General features: G+C 41.7%; 1 protein-coding gene across 1 annotated transcript in view; it reads left to right on the plus strand.

Moving 5' to 3' along the window:
- LOC126295024 (serine hydroxymethyltransferase, mitochondrial-like) overlaps positions 1-13,875 on the plus strand; it is a 156,940-nt gene that overhangs the window by 125,819 nt on the left and 17,246 nt on the right. Inside the window, exon 7 of the mRNA XM_049987275.1 lies at positions 4,868-5,030. Coding sequence (XP_049843232.1) covers positions 4,868-5,030 — 163 coding nt within the window. The remainder of the gene's footprint in view (positions 1-4,867; positions 5,031-13,875) is intronic.

Raw genomic sequence — 13,875 nt, forward strand, 5'->3', positions numbered from 1 at the left:
GGTGTTACATGAATTATGCGATGAGCAGTATTTTCTTGATATGAAGATGGTATCTGTTCTAGAAATATCTGAAAGAATAGATACCATCTTTATACAGGGTGTTACAAAAAGGTATGGCCAAACTTTCAGGAAACATTCCTCACACACAAATAAAGAAACGATGTTATGTGGACATGTGTACGGAAACGCTTAATTTCCGTGTTAGAGCTCATTTTAGTTTCTTCCACCTACGCTCAATGGAGCACGTTATCACGATTTCGTACGGGATACTCTACCTGTGCCGCTGGAACATGTGCCTTTACAAGTACGACACAACATGTGGTTCATGCACGATGGAGCTCCTGCACATTTCAGTCAAAGTGTTCGTACGCTTCTCAACAACAGATTCGGTGATCGACGGGTTGGTAGAGGCGGACCAATTCCATGGCCTCCACGCTCTCCTGACCTCAACCCTCTTGACTTTCATTTATGGGGGCATTTCAAAGCTCTAGTCTACGCAATCCCGGTACCAAATGTAGAGACTCTTCGTGCTCGTATTGTGGACGGCTGTGATACAATATGCCAGCCTCCAGGGCTGCTTCAGCGCATCAGGGATTCCGTGCGACGGAGGGTAGATGCGTGTATCCTCGCTAACGGAGGACATTTTGAACATTTCCCGTAACAAAGTGTTTGAAGTCATGCTGGTACGTTCTGTTGCTGTGTGTTTCCATTCCATGATTAATGTGATTTGAAGATAAGTAATAAAATGAGCTCTAACATGGAAAGTAAGTGTTTCTGGACACATGTCCACATAACATATTTTCTTTCTTTGTGTGTGAGGAATGTTTCCTGAAAGTTTGGCCATACCTTTTTGTAACAACCTGTATAGGTAAGGCTTACTGGCCTAGGATCTTCTTCAGTGCAGATGCACTCACCGTGCTCAAACTCTTGCGGGAATCGGTTGACAGTATAGTGGGCAGAGGCACTACAAATGTAGTTTGTGGACAGTAAGTTGGAAATGTAGGTCTCATGGTAAACATGCCAGAGATAAGACCCTGCAGTCCGCTGTGTCCTTGATTGTTCAGTTGGATAGAGAGTCCGCCACGGAAGCAGGAGAGCACGGGTTCGAGTCCCGGTCGGGGTATACATTTGCAACTCTCCCCGTTGATATTTATCGATGACTGTAAGGAACTAATGGTCTGGATTTCATGTAATTTCAATATTTGTTTGAGGTGGCTCCAGCTACAGATGGCGAAAATGAAATCGCAAATATCCGTCAAAATACCAGAGGAAAATGCACGTGTCAGCTCCTACGAAGTACACCAGTATACACATGTAGCGTCTATGTGAAGAATATAAATCGTTCTATGTCAATGTGTCATTGTCTTCGTCACATATTGCATCATCATGTGAAAAAATCAGAGATTGCTGTATGCCACACCTAACGTCAACAAAAAACCTTGCACACGTGCAAGCTCGCGCCCACACACACACACACACACACACACACACACACACACACACACAGTGAGAGAGAGAGAGAGAGAGAGAGAGAGAGAGAGAGAGAGAGAGAGAGAGAGAGAGAGCAAACTCAGAACTGAGAATTGTCAATTCAGACAGGCAGACATATCGTTTGTTTTAAAAAGAATGCAATGTTCATATCCTTCTTTTAATCCTGGGATGATACGCTATTTCAAAAGTGGGCCAGCAATTCATGGAGCACATACGTTTTGTCCACAGAGGTACTTCCTCTCATGAAGTTTCTCTGACCACTGCCCCATCTTAAAGGCACACATTGCCCTTCGACCTGATTCTCTTACCCAGCAAGGTTGGCAGAGATGTCAGCACACTGGACTCGCATTTGGGAGGATGACGAGTAAAACCCATGTCCGGCCATCCTGATTTAGGTTTTCTGTGATTTCTCTAAATTGCTTAAGGCAAATGCTGGGATGGTTCCTTTCAAAAGGCTTGGCGGATTTCCTTCCCAGTTCTTCCCTAATTAGAGCTTGTGTTCTGTCTCTAATGACCTCATTACCGGCATGACGTTAAACACCAGTCTCCTCCTCCTGATTCTCGACATGAATATAAACAATAAATCTGCATAGTAGTTATGTTCTTCTAGATAATACTTTATCTTATCTTTTTTTCTGTTTGTGAGTGTCATTTCTCAGTAAGACATACGTAGGGATACACATCACTCTTTTGTAGAGATATATAACACGCTAACATATGTACATGTCTGTCTGGGTACTAACATCTACCTAAAACCTTGTTTTGATATCTTGGAGGCTTCATGAAATAAAAGGAGTGCACATTTTGGCTCATTCCATTGGTCAGTTGTCTGTCCTAAGAGTTGCCAATGATGATTTATGTTGTGTGATGTTTTAGGTCACATTTACAATTGTCTGTAAATAGAGTTAGCCTAAACAAATACTGCTCATTATGTGTTTCATGCAGCATTCAGTATCAGCATTAACGTTACTTTGTACCTGACTACAAATAAAACGTTTTTTAAAGTAGAATTTTATGTGCCCGTTTGATCTAATGGTCTCTGTTCAGTCATGTGCAATATTTGGTTTAATGATATGTACTAACGTGCTCATATAAACAAGAAAAACTCTAATTCCAACATTGAATGCTCCTGACTAATGCGGAAACATGTGCGTCACTGCAGCTGTAAGAGCTTTCCACCTAGCATATGCATAAAGTACGAAGAAGAGCAGATAGAAGAGGTTGACAGTCTTAAATTCCTGGGATTACAACTTGATAATAAATTCAGTTGGTAGGAGCACACCACAGAACTGCAGAAACGCCTTAACAAATCTGTATTTGCAATTCGTGTGTTAACAGACATAGGCGACATAAAAGTGAAAAAGCTTGCATGCTTTGCTTACTTTCATTCCATAATGTCATATGGTATAATATTTTGGGGTAACTCTTCAAGTCAAATAAAAGTTTTCAGAGTCAAAAAGTGTGTAATACGTATTATTTGTGGAGTAAACTCACTGACATCTTGTAGAAACCTCTTCAAAGAACTGGGTATACTAACTACTGCCTCTCAGTATATTTACTCCTTAATGAAATTTGTCCTAAATAATATATCTCTTTTTCCAACAAACAGCTCAGTTCATACATACAATACCAGGAACAAAAATGAACTGCATAAGGATTTAAAAGCACTTACTTTAGTTCAAAAAGGGGTCCACTACACAGGAACACTCATCTTCAATAATTTGCCAGCAAACATAAAAAAATTAGTTACAAATAGAGATCAGTTTAAAAGGAGCCTGAAAGACTTACTAGTGGCCAACTCCTTCTACTCCATTGACGAATTTTTTAATAGAAACAAATGATGTGATGTATATATTTATACTATTAGTGTTGTTATTTCTGCTTTAAAAAAATAAAAATAAAAAATAAATAAAAGGTGACATGTTCCACATCCACGAGGATCTCCTCAACACGAATCTATGGAACGAAAAACTAATCTAATCTAATCTTGGAAGAGATAATTATTGAACATAAAAAAAAATAGTTACAAACTACAGTGCATACACACGTTATTCAACATGTAGATGTCACTTCAGATATTCAGATTTAGGTTGTGACACGTTTGATAAGCCTGCCAGCATTGGCAATGATGGGCTGCAGATGAATTCTGCATGACCCACTGATGTGTCAGAAGATCAATGCTGTTGATGACCTCCTGAATGGATGACCTCCTGAATGGCTGTTTCAGCTCGGCAGTGGTTTTGTGGTTGTTGTTGTACACCTTGTCTTTAATACAGCCCCACAAAAAAGAGTTGAATGTCCCCAAAGTGCTCCTTCAGGACATCAGACACTCTCCTGCTTTAGTGGGATCGAGCTTTGTTGTACATGTACCACAACTTGTCAAAGCCAGTCTCACTTTGTATAATGGGGTGCAATCATCTTCCAAGATGTTCATGCACCATTTGGTAGTCATCATGACATTAAGGAATATTGCGGCGATTATTCTGTGACTGGGCACTGCACACCACACTGTCACCCATTGAAGGCGAAGAGACTTCTCGATCACAAAATGTGGATTCTCAGTCCCCCAAATGCGCCAATTTTGCTTATAGACAAACCCATCAAAATGAGAATGGGCTTTGTCGCTAAACCAAATTATACATGTTCATATTAATTCTCATCATGCCCCGCAGCTAATTTCGCATTTTTTATTTTATTTCATGTAGTTCAATAATTGTTACCATGTAAGTACAGTAGTAGGGAAGGTGAATAGTTGACTTCAGTTTATTGTGAGACAATGTGTAGAATATTAGTGCAACCCATTCTCAAGTATGCTAGAGTGTGGGATTCCTACATGGTCACATTCAAGAAGACATCAAAGCAGTTCAGGAGCATGTTACTAGGTTTGTTACCATTAGGTTCCATAACATATGAGAATTGTGGAGATGCTTCATGAACTTGTATGGGATTCTGTGGAGGGAAGACAACCTTCATTTCGTGAGATCCTACTGAGAAAATTTTAAAAACTGGCATTTGCGACTGACTGCAGGATTATTCTACTGTTGGCAATTTACATTTTGTATAAGGGCAGTGAATACAAGATGAGAGAAATTAGGATTCATACGGAGGCATAAAGACAGTCATTTTTCCTCACACCATTTGTAAGTGGAACAGGAAAGGTGGTGTCTACTAGCGATATGAGGTTCCCTTCACTGTTCACCACACGGTGGATTGTGAGTTTGTATGTAGAGGTTGTTGTAGATACTTACCACTTAAGTGTATGTGATGAGAAAGTGCTGAATACAGAATGTTAGGTTGTTGTAGATACTTACCACTTAAGTGTATGTGATGAGAAAGTGCTGAATACAGAATGTTTTGTTTTTCACTTTGTTATCAGACACGGCCTAATTTTCTTCCGACGTGGTGAAAAAGGAAAAGATCAATGTGGGAAACCGATAATGTACGATTTTGAACCTCGCATCAATGCGGCAGTGTTCCCGTCACTTCAAGGGGGGCCGCATAACCACACCATGGCTGCCGTGGGCGTCGCGTTGCAACAGGTAAGTACATACTCATATAATTGTTATCATTTTCAGTATATTTGTTGTATAATTTCTACAGCATTTGTAAGTGTACTGATCTGTCAGATGTTTGTCTCGGAACTCCTCTTTCAGTGCCAAATTGTGTGTATTTCTTATTTACCTTCATTTATTCCAACTCATGTGAGATAAATGTTCTTGGGAAGTTTGTCCATTTTTCTGTAATACGAGGCGTGGTTTTTAAGTAAGGTCTGTTTTGTTGTAGACAGTAGTAGTTATCGTCCATACTGCAGTGAGTGCATGCATTGTGTACCAGTGTGCCTCGGGAACAGCTGTGCTCAGTTTCAGCTCTGTAGCTAACCTGTACAGTTCTGTACTGTGCTTTCAAAATGTTTAAGACTATCGACTCGCCCGCCGCATGTGAGGTTCGCTCAGTGATACGGTTTTTGTCAGCAAGGAAACTGTCTGCCGGAGAAATTCATCAACAGATTTGCAAAGTATACGGTGATACTGTTATGAGGGAAAGAAAAGTGCATAAGTAGGTATGAGAATTCATAGCTGGCCATGACAATGTCCTTGATGAGGACCGCTCCTGTCGCACTTCTGTGATTACAGACAAAATAGAGTGATGTATTAAAAACAAAGATTCCAAGACTTACCAAGCGGGAAAGTGCCGGCAGACAGGCACAATGAACAAAACACACAAACACACACACAGAATTACTAGCTTTCGCAACCAATGGTTGCTTCTTCAGGAAAGAGGGAAGGAGAGGGAAAGACGAAAGGATGTGGGTTTTAAGGGAGAGGGTAAGGAGTCATTCCAATCCCGGGAGCGGAAAGACTTCCCTTAGGGGGAAAAAAGGACAGGTGTACACTCGCACACACACACACACATATCCATCCGCACATACACAGACACAAGTCTTATTTACCATCTCTGCTGCAACCACTGCACAGCTTTTTATGTTGGTGTAACTACAAACTAGCTGTCCACAAGGGTGAACAGCCATTGCCATACTGTGGCCAACAGCAAGGTACCTTCATGCTCACAAATTAAGGATAATGCTGATACATGGTGAAACAACACTTTGGTGGGCGGTTTGTGGGTTTAAATTACCTCAAGGTACGACCATGTGGTGCATTTGACCTGCGGTCGTCGCACGGTGGTGCTGGCAGCAGTCCACATACGCAGAGGTGTGTTGGTGCATGTCAGAGTACGATGCAGCGAGTGACTGTGTAGACGTTTTCAGACATGCTAACGGTGACTGTGTGTTGAAAATGGCTCAAAGAACACATATTGATGACGTGTTGAGGGGTGGAATACTAGGGCGACTGGAGGCTGGTCAAACACAGCAGGTCGTAATACGGGCCCTACGTGTGCCACAAAGTGTGATCTCAAGATTATGGCAACGATTCCAGCAGACAGGTAACGTGTCCAGGCACTACAGTAAGGGACGTACACAGTGTACAACACCACAAGAAGACCGATATCTCACCATCAGTGCCCGCAGACGGCCACGGAGTACTGCACGTAGCCTCGCTCGGGACCTTACTGCAGCCACTGGAAAAAGCTGTCTCCAGACACACAGTCTACAGACGACTGAACAGACACGGTTTATTCGCCCGGAGACCTGCAAGGTGCATTCCACTGACCCCTGGCCACAGGAGAGCCCGTAAAGCCTGGTGTCAAGAACACAGTACATGGTCATTGGAACAGTGGTCTCAGGTTATGTTCACAGACAAGTCCAGGTATAGTCTGAACAGTGATTCTCACCAGGTTTTCATCTGGCATGAACCAGGAACCAGATACCAACATCTTAATGTCCTTGAAAGGGACCTGTATGGCTGTTGTGGTTTGATGGTGTGGTGTGGCATTATAGTTGGTACACGTACACCCCTTCATGTCTTTGACAGAGGGACTGTAAAACATCAGGTGTATCGGGATGTCGTTTTGCACCAGCATGTCCGCCTTTTCAGGGGGGCTGTGAGTCCCACCTTCCTCCTGATGGATGATAACACACGGCCCCACCAAGCTGCCATTGTGGAGGAGTGCCTTGAAATAGAAGATATCAGGCAAATGGAGTGGCCTGTCTGTTCTCCAGACTAAAACCCCATCGAGCACATCTGGGATAGTCTCGTTCGACGTAACGCAGCACGTCTTCAAATGCCTAGGACACTTCAGGAGATCAGACAGCCACTATTGCAAGAATGGGAGGCTATACCCCAGCAGTTGCTCGACCACCTGATCCAGAGTATGCCAACCCGTTGTATGGCCTGTGTACGTGTGCATGGTGATCATATCCCATACTGATGTCGGGGTACATGCTCAGGAAACAGTGGCGTTTTGTAGCACATGTGTTTTGGGACAGTTTTCTTAACTTATCACCAATAACGTGGACTTACTGATCTGTGTCGAGTGTGTGTTCCCTATGTTGACTATGCTATTAGCACCAGTTTTGTGTAGTGCCACCTTGTCTGGCACCACTTTCTGCAATTATCCTCAATTTGTGACCAGGAGTGTATATCACCCTGTGGTAAAACATGCAACTGAGCATAACATGCTTGAGTTCAATGGCTGCTTCACTACCCAAGCATCTGTACCATTCCCACCACCGTCAGCTTTTCTGAACTGTGCAGATGGGAGTTATCCTTACAACTCGTTCCGTCTTCACATCCTGCACCCAACCCTCTCTGTCCTATCACCCGGTACCCATTCTCATCTCCTATCTCCTACACTCTTTGTTTGCCACCCTCTGTCAGTGCATCCAGCCACCTTTCCCTGCTGCTCTTTTTCCACTCAGTTTTCTCCACCTCCCTGCCCCACAACCTCCTGACGCTATGGCTGTTGGCAGTCTAGTCTCTGCACAATCTGCCAGACAGCGCTTCTCTCTCAACCCACCTGTACATTGCTATCCCTTCCCTGACTCCTCCAGATTGCTGTTTCCATCCCATGTGATAGTCGCATTTTGGCCTGAGCTGATGGAGTTAATGGTCCTTTATGTGTGAGATGTACTGGCTTGTATGTGTTAGTGGTGCATTTCTCTTTTCTGTTTCTCTTTTGCTGATGAAGGCTGTGGCTGAAGCCTTTGGGTATGTGTTTTTTAAATGTGCCTGTCTGCAGCTTAATGTGTCTTCTTTATGGTAAGTAGCAATCTTATCATTTCCTACATTTCTGATATTCCTAAGTGGATTTACCATTGATTGATACTTACTTTTCTTTTAGATATTTCTCCCTGAAGTCCTCACATACACAATCCATCCACCTTTTTCTTGAAACTTCCTGGCAGATTAAAACTGTGTGCCTGACCGAGACTCGAACTCGGTACCTTTGCCTTTTGTGGGCAAGTGCTCTACCGTCTGAGCTACCGAAGCAGTTTTAATCTGCCAGGAAGTTTCATATCAGTGCACACTCTTCTGCAAAGTGAAAATCTCATTCTGGAAACATCCCCCAGGCTGTGGCCAAACCATGTCTCCACAGTATCCTTTCTTTCAGGAGTGCTAGTTTTGGAAGGTTCGCAGGAGAGCTTCTGTAAAGTTTGGAAGGTAGGAGACAAGATACTGACAGAAGTAAAGCTGTGAGTATGGGGTGTGAGTCGTGCTTGGGTAGCTCAGTTGGTAGAGCACTTGTCCGCGAAAGGCAAAGGTCCTGAGTTCGAGTCTCGGTCGGGCAAACAGTTTTAATCTGCCACGAAGTTTCATATCAGCGCACACTCCGCTGCAGAGTGAAAATCTCATTCTGGAAACATCTTTTTCTTCTTTGCATTCCTCTTCCTCTATCACCTTTCCCCACCATTTCTGCCGTTCTCTTGTCGACATACTTGATCAGTCCAAAAACTATTGAAACTGGATTAATAAAAAATAGAGAAAAGTTAAGATGGTGGTTTTAACATTTCAGGTGTTCTACGCAATCTCCCCTCTCTTGAGTACAGCAGGTAGAACCATGTGAGGTGTCCAAAAATCATCACCTTAGTTGCCGCAAGTAATGAATGAATCGGCAAATATCCTTTAGGAACATTACGAATGTAGGTTGTGGGCAGTTGGGAATATGGGTTTCATGGGAAGCGTGCAAGGGATAAGTCCCTGCAGTCGCGCTATCATCTGTGCCCTCAGGGTCTCAGATGGACAGAGCGTCTGCCATGTGAGCAGGAGATCCCAGGTTCAAGTCCAGTTTGGGGCACACATCTTCAGCTGTCCCCATTGAGGTGTATTAACAACACCTGTTGGCAGCTGAGATTTTTGATTAATTATCATTTCTTTCTAAAGAAGCTGCATGGTCATCATTTGTATCTGTTCTTTCGGAACAGTTACGATCTTCTTAAAAATGTGCAGTTTGGACTGATTTTCTGTTCTACTGATGTTTCATTTACTTTGTCATGTTAAAAAGTTTCCTATTAATAGCCTCTTTATTACTGACAGTACCCTGAAACTGGTAATTGTGAATTGTGTTGTATGTATCAGCTTCTCTCCTCCAGCAAAAACTCTAGGAATGATAATAGATGAAAATCTATATTGGACCGAGCACATAACTGCAATGTGCAGGAAGGCATCAGCATCTATCCATACCGTACAAATATATAAGAAGCTCTTCCCTCTTGACCTTAAAAAGAAAACTGTACAAACACTTACACTTCCAGTTATTGATTACAGCAATGTTATCCAGAGGGCCTTTCTCAAGAAAGCTCACGGCACCTTGTGCTAGTTAAGAATATCTGTTTTTGTTATACCTTTTGAAGTTCAACTCTAATCACTGTTCACTATAGTATACACTGTGCAGTGTTACGTGGCTTTACGCTTAATTATAGATTTAATATTTTGTTAGTTGATTTGTTTTCACCACGTAACGCCCACAGTTTATGTCCTTCTTCTTTGCTGAGCGATGTATCACTTTTGATTCTGACGCCACAACTCTTCCTTTCCTATATCTTAACTACTTTTTATCTAGATAAATGATTAACTATTGGTTTCGCCGTTTAACACCTTTTTAATAACTGTGGAAGTATTACAGGCATCGGGTCCCATCTAATGTGTCACCCGCCTATACGTTTTACATGAACCTTTCAAGACTCGATCGATCTGTTTACAAAGAGAAAGCAGAATCTCTCTTCCTTTGACGTTGTCAAACAATGACCTAGGAAGCTCGACGCCCTCACGGCCCGGGCTGTTCCGTGGCTCTCGGTAGTTTGCAGCATTCGTCTTCTTCCTTGCCCACTTGCCGCTACGTCGAACTTTCGTGGTGATCGTTGAGCAATGTCTTCCACGTTATCTGCAACATAAATAAACTTTCTTCCCACAGTATTTCTGAAAACCCAAAAACAAACTTAAAGAACATAATAATAATAATAATAATAATAACTGTTCTTACAATTATTTGTATAAGTCTTGGTTGCTTTAATGAGGTGTGGGACAGGCCTAAGCCTTGTGACACCACAACTGCTATCCTGAATGCATGCAGACAAGTGCAGAGATTTCCATGTCCTCTGTCTTCTCTACTGTCTTATCAATGAACACTCTGTCTTATACCTGTCCTCGATGTTAACACTCTTGTGCAAACAACATGGCAGAAACACTCGTTCCCATCAGAGCAAAATCCTTTCTGTCCTATTCCATCATTCAACCACCTTCTCGGAGTCCACCTCAGTAGCAGGAACCCATTTGTGTAACAATCCCTTGCATTGTATTAAAGAACTAAATTACATCCCTGGTCTCAGAAGACAGTTAATGACATATCTAACTAAAGTGACAATAATTATAGCCATTATCGCTGTACTCACTCATTGACCCTGTACATATCTGCTTCCTACCTGATCTTCCTCATTTCCCAGTATTTTTAGGTGGTGCATTCTCCTTAATTTCCTTTTCCCAATACTTGGTGTATCAGGAAACATCTATTTTGTATAACTAAAAATTATTCTATCTGCCACTATCATTATTATTATTATTGTCATTACTTTTAAAGTAAAATTAATAATAATAATAATCAGGATCAAACAATAAACACCAGATATTACAGCAAGCATATTATTAAAGATCCCAATACCACTGCAGATAAATGCAGACTTTGCAAACAACAAACAGAAACAGTAGATCACATCACAAACGGATGTACAGTACTAGCAAATACAGAATACACCAGAAGACATGACAATGTAGCAAAAATAATACATCAACAACTTGCCATACAACATAAACTAATAAAACAACACGTTCCCACATACAAGTATGCACCACAAAATGTACTGTAGAATGATGAATACAAATTATACTGGAACAGAACCATTATAACAGATAAAACAACACCACATAACAAACCTGACATCATACTCACCAATAAAAAGAAGAAATTAACACAACTAATCGAAATATCCATACCCAATATAACAAATATACAGAACAAAACAGGAGAAAAAATTGAAAAATACATCCAACTGGCTGAGGAAGTCAAGGACATGTGGCATCAGGATAAAGTTGACATTGTACCAGTTATACTGTCAACTACAGGAGTCATACCACACAATATCCACCAGTACATCAACGCAATACAGCGAGCCACACAAACCGTTACAAGGTGCCTCAGACCACTAGGCTATCTCGTGTGGCAAAACATGGCTGTTTATGGCAATATGAATTGGTATTAGTGACTGCCAGTTGAGTTCAGAGTTATGCCATGATTATCAGTATATTAAGCGATTAGTGAAAAATAATGGTTTGCTAACCAATAATCAGTTGTATTTACCACAGCAGAGAACTAAGTAAGCTAAAACTTAAGTTTCATATGTTTCCCTAAAATCATGTGACCAAAAGAAAATGGATAAATGCTTGTAAATGTGCACATTTATTTTCAGTTAAAAATACTCATGTCTGCTCAGTACATTTCACTCATTTAGATTATAAAAGGGATTTGAAAACTGAACTATTGAGTAATCCTTCGAAATGTGAGTTGAAGACTGATGTCGCTCAGAGTCAGAATCCACTGTCATCTGGTGTGATTTAGGGCATAGTAATGAGCCTAAAAATGTGATAAATATTTGGGCACGAAAATGGAGCTACCATAAAAAAGTAAAAGGTATATTACAGGTAGACATACGGGGGTTCTATGAGAAGTAATGCCTCCACCTTCGTTAATTGGGTTTGGATGGAAATATTTTAATAAATCAAACACAGAAGTAGTCCTTAGAATGTTATCTTTAATTACCAATATTCACTTTTCCACATAATCACCGGCAAATTGGATACATTCCTGCCAACTATGAATAAGTTTTCTGAAGCCGTCACAGAAGAAGTCGACGATCTGTTTCCGCAACCACAGTTTCACAGTTCTCTCAATGTCTTCATCAGAAGCATAATTACGTCCCTGCAGATGGTCTTTCATTATCGGGAAGACGTGGAAGTCAGACGGTGCTAAATGTGGGCTGTACGGAGGATGCCGTACGGTGGTGGGATTCAGTCTGTGAAGTTCTGCTGTGCACAGATCTTCCAGTAGCCACGAAATCATCTGCAACAGACTTTGGTTTCATAAAGTTTGCGCAAGATGGGTCCCAAAACAACTCACACAGTTCCATAAACAAACACACTTGGACAAGTTTAAAAACATTTGGATCGCTATGGCAATGAAGGGGACAACTTCTTAGACAGGATCATTACTGGTGAAGAAACACGGATGCATCATTACAAGCCGGAGGGTAAACGGCTGAGTATGGAATGGAAACATACAAATTTGCTGTGCAAGAAGAAGTTCAAGCAAACTCTGAGAATTGCTGTCAAAAGGTGTTGTACGACAATTCCTGTCTGCATACTGCTGTCCACACTGCTGAAACGCTTTACAAACTCGAATTTGAAATACTGGATCATCCTCCATATAGTCCCGATCTTGCCTCTTCTGACTATCACTCGTTTGGTCCACTCAAACGGGCATTAAGGGGCTGTCGATTTGCCTCGGATGAAGCAGTGAAAGAAGCGGTGCATTCCTTGGTAGCAGCTCAACCGAGAAACTTCTTTTATGAGGGCATCAGGAAGCTTGTACAACAATGGACCAAGTGTTTTGAAACATCTACATCTACATCTACTTACACACTCCGCAATCCACCATAATGTGCGTGGTGCAGGGTACCTCTTACCACAACTAGCATCTTCTCTCCCTGTTCCACTGCCAGACAGAACGAGGGAAAAATGACATCCTTTATGCCTCTGTACGAGCCCTAATCTCTCTTATCTTTGAGGTCTTTCCGCAAAATGTAAGTTGGTGGCAGTAAAATTGTGCTGCAGTCAGCCTCAAATGCTGGTTTTCTAAATTTCCTCAGTAATAATTCACGAAAAGAACGCCTCCTTTCCTCTAGAGACTCCCACCTGAGTTCCTGAAGCATTTCCGTAACACTCGTGTGATGATCAAACCTACCAGTAGCAAATCTAGCAGCCTGCCTCTGAATTGCTACTATGTCCTCCCTCAATCTGACTTGATAGGGACCCCAAATGCTCGAGCAGTACTCAAGAATAGGTCATATTAGTGTTTTATAAGTGGTCTCCTTTACAGATGAACCACATCTTCTCAAAATTCTACCAATGAACCGAAGACGACTATCCGCCTTCCCCACAACTGCCATTACATGCTTGTCCCACTTCATATGGCTCTGCAGTGTTACGCCCAAATATTTAATCGACGTGACTCTATCAAGCGCTACACTACTAATGAAGTATTCAGACATTATGGGATTCTTTTTCCTATTCATCTGCATTAATTTACATTTATCTATATTTAGAGTAAGCTGCCATTCTTTACACCAATCACAAATCCTGTCCAAGTCATCTCGTATCCTCCTACAGTCACTCAACGACGACTTCTTCCCGGACACCACAGCATCATCAGCAAACA

This window comes from Schistocerca gregaria, chromosome 11 (assembly GCF_023897955.1).
Source record: "Schistocerca gregaria isolate iqSchGreg1 chromosome 11, iqSchGreg1.2, whole genome shotgun sequence".
NCBI classification, from domain to species: Eukaryota; Metazoa; Arthropoda; class Insecta; order Orthoptera; family Acrididae; genus Schistocerca; species Schistocerca gregaria.